General features: G+C 45.7%; 2 protein-coding genes across 2 annotated transcripts; one reads left to right on the plus strand and one right to left on the minus strand.

Annotated features, from left to right (window-relative positions):
• The first annotated feature begins 181 nt into the window (after positions 1-181).
• On the plus strand, positions 182-2849 carry Nfs1 (Nfs1 cysteine desulfurase). The gene is made up of 10 exons (XM_077403053.1): positions 182-423; positions 506-585; positions 666-782; positions 852-989; positions 1067-1276; positions 1354-1471; positions 1731-1888; positions 1970-2241; positions 2331-2420; positions 2702-2849. Exons 1-10 carry the CDS (start codon positions 321-323, stop codon positions 2763-2765), a joined length of 1350 nt encoding a protein of 449 aa, XP_077259179.1. The 5' UTR covers positions 182-320; the 3' UTR covers positions 2766-2849.
• Positions 1934-4708, minus strand: Rabx6 (RAS oncogene family member RabX6). Its single transcript, XM_077403058.1, has 3 exons — positions 4271-4708; positions 3584-3828; positions 1934-3490 (listed from the first exon to the last, which is right to left on the minus strand). Exons 1-3 carry the CDS (start codon positions 4448-4450, stop codon positions 3292-3294), a joined length of 624 nt encoding a protein of 207 aa, XP_077259184.1. The 5' UTR covers positions 4451-4708; the 3' UTR covers positions 1934-3291.
• Between the last annotated feature and the right edge of the window lie 981 nt (positions 4709-5689).

The following is a 5689-nucleotide window of genomic DNA, read 5'->3' on the forward strand; positions in this document are numbered from 1 at the left end:
CTTATACCTTACAAAAAAAAAGAAGAAAGACCCGATTGATTCTGCATTTGTCATGCTCGCGTGGACGCGTGCAACTCACACGTGGAGGCACGCACGTCATGAGCCTCTCGATGTCTCGATTGGCTATCCGATAAAGAATTCTCCTGACAGCCAATCAGCGCGTCGGCGCTTCACTCGCCGCTGGCCGCTGTTGTTTCGGGTTTCGGCAAAATACGGTGCGCCGCAGCCCGCAGCTGAAGTTGCGAGGTTAGAACGTAACATGCGAGCTCTTGGAATACGTGGTTTACCTTTATGAGAGCAGCCGCAGGCAACGATTGAGGATGTTTCGGTCGACAAGGACGTTGATCTTCGCGTTGCGTCGCGCGAAGGATCGCCGTCTGCACACGCGCGGTCAACAATTGTCCGAGGTCACCGAACATGAATGTGAGTGTTGACGTTGACACTGTCGGTTGATGCAGGGTGGTTTAACTTGCAGTTTTTAATAGCGATCGCTTGTTCGATGTAGCTCCCATCACGGACGAGTATAAAAAGGGCCCGATGGAAGGTAGAGCTCTTTACTTGGACGCCCAAGCTACTACTCCACTGGTAAGTTCAGCCTGTGATGTCACGCGAGACGTACGTCATGTATGCTCGTGAAAATAACGTACAGGATAATGAATTGCTAGGACCCCCGAGTGTTGGATAAGATGATGCCGTATATGACGGTGTACCACGGTAACCCACATTCCAGAACTCACATGTACGGCTGGGAATCGGAAGCAGCGGTCGAGCACGCTCGCCAGGTCGGTATTTTTAGATTTTTACATTCTACGGTTACACGATCTAGAGAATTATTCGTCTGCTTTCAACAGCAAGTCGCAGATTTGATAGGAGCGGAAAAGAAGGAAGTGATATTTACTTCTGGAGCGACAGAATGCAATAATATCGCTGTAAAAGGCGTAGCAAGGTTCTACAAATCCAAAAGGAATCATGTTGTGACGACCCAGACAGTGAGCGATCTTTATAATAATTTTTTCCTTCTTAATAAATGTGACGCGTGAATCTACAAATGGTTGCTTGTATCTAGGAGCACAAGTGCGTACTGGATTCATGTAGAGCCTTGGAAGCGGAAGGATTTGACGTAACGTATCTTTCTGTCAAGTCAAATGGTCTTATCGATCTCACGGAATTGGAAGCAGCCATTAGGCCATCCACATCCCTGGTTTCCGTAATGATGGTGAATAACGAGATCGGTGTCAAACAGCCTATCGAAGAAATTGGCGCCATTTGTAGGCGAGTATCAAGATTTCAACGCTATAATTATTCTGTTATAGTTGTCTCTTAATTCCTTTTGCTTTTTAATTGTACAGGAAGAAAAAGGTCTTTTTCCACACGGATGCTGCGCAAGCCATAGGCAAAGTGCCAATCGATGTTAACGCTATGAATATTGATCTTTTATCCATCAGTGGCCATAAGCTATATGGCCCAAAAGGTAATCTTTATTGTACAATTTATTATTATGAAAAGATAACGTACCTATTTCTCTTTTCTATATGTCGCTTTAGATAGTAAATAGTACTGTGACAAAAAAATATAAACTTGTTTTCAGAAGTTATATATTAGAAGTTATACGATCTTGTCTATACAATTTTCATTTGCAACAAGTTGTAAAAATTGTTCTATATTCATAAAAAAAAAAGCTGGGTACTTGTCTAGTCTTTATAAATCTATTTTGCTGATGATTCACCAAGGTATCGGAGCCCTGTACGTTAGAAGAAGGCCGCGGGTGCGCGTGGAGCCGTTGCAAAGCGGCGGTGGACAAGAGAGAGGGATGAGAAGCGGTACTGTGCCAGCACCTTTGGCTGTAGGATTGGGTGCCGCTTGCGAGTTGGCGCAGACGGAAATGGACGTAAGTGAAACACAAAGTCCCGCTACATATGATCGATGCCATAAAAGGTATTAAAAATCTACACTGTATTTTATTTTCCAGTACGATCACAGATACATCAATACGCTGTCGAGTCACCTGATCGAGAAGTTGTTGTCAAATTTGCCACAAGTCGTGCGAAACGGCGACCCCGTAGCCTGGTATCCCGGCTGCGTGAACCTATCGTTCGCGTGCGTGGAAGGTGAATCGCTATTAATGGCTTTGAAGGATGTGGCGCTGAGCAGCGGCTCGGCTTGCACCAGCGCGAGCTTGGAGCCCAGCTACGTGCTGAGAGCGATCGGTGCCTCGGAGGATCTGGCTCATTCCAGTATCAGGTATAATACTTGGAGATAAAGAAACTTTCATCGTTAGCAATAATGGCTTTATACTCTAGCGATTAAATTTACGACTTGTGTCCAACTAGGTTCGGCATCGGACGATTTACGACACTCGAGGAAATCGATTACACGGCGGACAGCACGATACAGCATGTGAAGCGACTTCGGGAGATGAGGTAACGCGTTTGTCACGTGTCGTACAAACGTTCGTTTCGAGAGTATGAGATTGAGACGCGACGGAGAGGATCTACTTTAGACTTACGTACACGTTATACTTTGGCGTTAACGAATCGAAACGGTTGTAATCTCGTTTCGCGGAGGGAACAACTTTGTCGTCGGACGTATCGTGAGATCGCGCGATTATCGCTCTATCTCTATATCTATTGTACATTTCGCAGCCGGGACGACGTTACGCGAAGGCCCATACAAAAATTCTAATATCCTCGTTTTCTTGCAGTCCACTGTGGGAGATGGTAGAAGATGGCATCGACTTGAAGACTATCAAATGGACACAGCACTAGTTATCGCGTAGCCTTTACAAACTTAAGTATATATAGTATGTATATTGATCAAGTGTATAATATAATACCGATCGTGACACGCAACTTGCGCGTGTACAGGCCTGTTCGTTTTTGCTGCACTTCTGAGCTAGTGCAATAAGTTAGAACAAGGGCCCGGACACACACTTATGCGCAACGCATACGTGGTCCGATAGACCACGCAGTTTTCTTACGCTTACGCCGTATGCGTTGTGCAGAAGTGTGTGCTCCCCGCTTAAAAGAAAATTATATTTGTTTCATTCTAACTTGTTACGCTAGTTCAGAAATGTAGCGAAAACGAACAGGCTTTATATCACGTGCTTCACGTTTACAGATTCTCGACCTCTTCCTCTTTTTTTCTCCGCGAGACGCAACCTTCCCTCATAGGAAAGTCACGCGCGACAAGGGCTCGATATGAAAGGTTTCGCTTTGTTTCTCTTACAATCCGCATCGAGCCTAGAAGATTCTCAAAGACTGGACTCGCGTATTCGCGATTATTAATTACAGATTAGCACAAACACGATGGGTCAGTCGCCTCGTCGACGTACGAGATCTTAAATCGATCCTTGTCCATCTCGTGAAGCTCCATTCGCGATCGATTAGCCTCAACCAGATGTTGCGCTATATCCTCGAACATCTCGTTCACCCCTTCGCCGGTTTTGCACGACGTTTTGTATATCCCCGAGATCAGATTGTGACATTGTTCGCTGGAAAAAATTTTTAATTTTTTTGTAATTTGTTGTTCACACATATAAACATAGGCATATACACCGGTCAACTATTAGAAACTATGCAAGTACCAGAATTGTTCCATCTCCGCGTCTGTGACTTGCGGCGCGACGCTCTCCAAGTCGCTCTTGTTCCCGCAAAGGAATATCTTCGCGTTCTCCGCATACGTAACTATGTCGAGCAAATGTTGAGACAACGAATGAAACGACGTCGAGTTATCCAGGGCAAACACCAGAATGGCAGCTTCTGCAAACTTGTAGTAACTCGAGGTAACGGACGCCACTCTTTCCATACCGCCGGTGTCCCATAGTTGCAGCTGAGAAGAATAAAAGGTGCAAAGTCAGAAATGTAGCCGTGCTATATTTATTTTCTGTGAGTACTTTGACGAGCATCGTTTAAATTGTATCAACTGTATCGCACAATGTATAAGCGTCAATCGAGTGAGGCACGTCGCGCAGGACTTGTTAGAGCCTCGTGTTTAACGTATCGGTATGTAAATTCAGTCGCGTGACTTTCACAAAGGATAAAGGATCAAACGCTCCAATATTTACGTACGTACGCTTACTGATTTCAGTCTGTTACAATCTTGGAAGTTCAATGCACGCAGCTCGGATTCTGTGGAAGGGCGACTGACAAGCGAAAACGTGCAACTTGACGATCGGTAAAGGGAAAACGATGAAAAGAGGACAAAGTGATCGGTGCACATCTCACGAAAAGAAGCAACTGACCCACAATGCACGTAACAAGTTGACACTCACGCGTATTCGTCGGTCCTCGACGACGTACTCCTTGTCGATGTTGTCGAGGCCCAGGGTCGACTTGCGGTCGCTGCTGGCGACGAACGTGTTGTTGGCGAAGCGCCGGAATATCGACGACTTGCCGACGCCGTACTCGCCGCACAGGATAACCTTCTGCTCCGTTACCTTGACGGTCGCCATGTCGTGGCGCGGCCCGCGCGGCGCCGGCTACGATCACTGCTGACGGCGGGTCATCGTGCACGCGCGCGTCTCTCATTCAACGGGGTCCGTGGGGTCGACGTGAACAACCTGGACTCACCGTGGAACCCTCCGACGGCGGATCGCTTCGGCTCCGATAAGACCCGCGCGTTTTCCTTCGGCTTCCGTCAATTAGGTCCGCCTTCCGCCTTCTACAGGGCGTGTCAGGAAAAGCGGAGAAATAGGCAAAATGGGCGATGGGCGCACGAGGTTCGCTATACCTATCTCGTTGGATCGAATCGCCCTTTTTTTATCTGCTTATCTATCAATCGCGAGGAATGATCTTTGCATTTCTTCGAGATCATATGTGAAATGGGAAAAAATTGGTTTCGATATTTTTGTTTATATTTTCGAGATAATAAGATAATAATTGATGTATTTGCATAATTTAGGAAAAGAATGAAAAAATTATATGGTTTATCAATAGTCTATAGAAGAGTCTTCTTATCTCTTTCAAAGTAGATAAGAAAGAGAAAATACGAATTTATAAAACTCCGCGTCCTTACGACTATTTTTTTTTACCAGTTATTCTGTCGTTTTGTAATTTTTCGTTAACTCTGCGTATGTTGCGTTTTCTCAAAATAAAACGGATAGGTAATTTTTTAAATTAGAGAAAATTAAGGGGAATGAAGAATATATATTGCACAGAAAGAGTGCAGCAGCTTCAAAGAACGATATCTGCGCTTTCTCGTATTTTTTATATTCGCAATTTAAGGAAGAAAAAAAAGAAAGAAAGCTTGAACTGTTTATTCGGGCAAAGTGTCAAGAGCTTGAGAATCGACGTCCGCATTCAGAAGTCGCGCCACTCACCACTGATCCGCCAATCAGGAACTGCTTTTCCGCGAAAGGCTCGACCGTGCGCGCGGTGCGCGCTTTCCGGAACGCAATGGGCGCGTTCGGCAGACACGACTGTTGCACAACTGTTGAGTTCGTCTTATTAATGGAGGATTCACATTGCGTCCGATCACGTCCGATGTTCGACGATCCGACATCCAATAACAGAATTTATTTTAGAGACAAAAATTTCCTATTGGATGTCGGATCGTCGTACGTCGAACATCGGACGCGGTGTGAATCCTCCATACTCTGCGGGTGCTCCCCGCTAACCAATAGCCTCATGGGACTAACCAATCGGAATGATTCCGAGATTCCGTTTTCCGAGATTCCGTCTTGCATGGGGAG

This window comes from Temnothorax americanus, unplaced genomic scaffold (genome assembly GCF_048541705.1).
Source record: "Temnothorax americanus isolate GAGA-0224 unplaced genomic scaffold, ASM4854170v1 Scaffold167, whole genome shotgun sequence".
Taxonomy (NCBI): Eukaryota; Metazoa; Arthropoda; class Insecta; order Hymenoptera; family Formicidae; genus Temnothorax; species Temnothorax americanus.

What these genes read in the sequence shown, in the direction of transcription:
- Nfs1 (XM_077403053.1), top strand. Translation starts at nt 321, where the DNA reads ATGTTTCGGTCGACAAGGACGTTGATCTTCGCGTTGCGTCGCGCGAAG. An exon ending in TGGCGCAGACGGAAATGGAC is followed by an intron (nt 1,889 to 1,969) that starts GTAAGTGAAACA and finishes TTTATTTTCCAG; the next exon opens with TACGATCACAGATACATCAA. An exon ending in CTGGCTCATTCCAGTATCAG is followed by an intron (nt 2,242 to 2,330) that starts GTATAATACTTG and finishes GTGTCCAACTAG; the next exon opens with GTTCGGCATCGGACGATTTA.
- Rabx6 (XM_077403058.1), bottom strand. Translation starts at nt 4,450, where the DNA reads ATGGCGACCGTCAAGGTAACGGAGCAGAAGGTTATCCTGTGCGGCGAG. An exon ending in TCGAGGACCGACGAATACGC is followed by an intron (nt 3,829 to 4,270) that starts GTGAGTGTCAAC and finishes TATTCTTCTCAG; the next exon opens with CTGCAACTATGGGACACCGG. An exon ending in GCGGAGATGGAACAATTCTG is followed by an intron (nt 3,491 to 3,583) that starts GTACTTGCATAG and finishes AATTTTTTCCAG; the next exon opens with CGAACAATGTCACAATCTGA.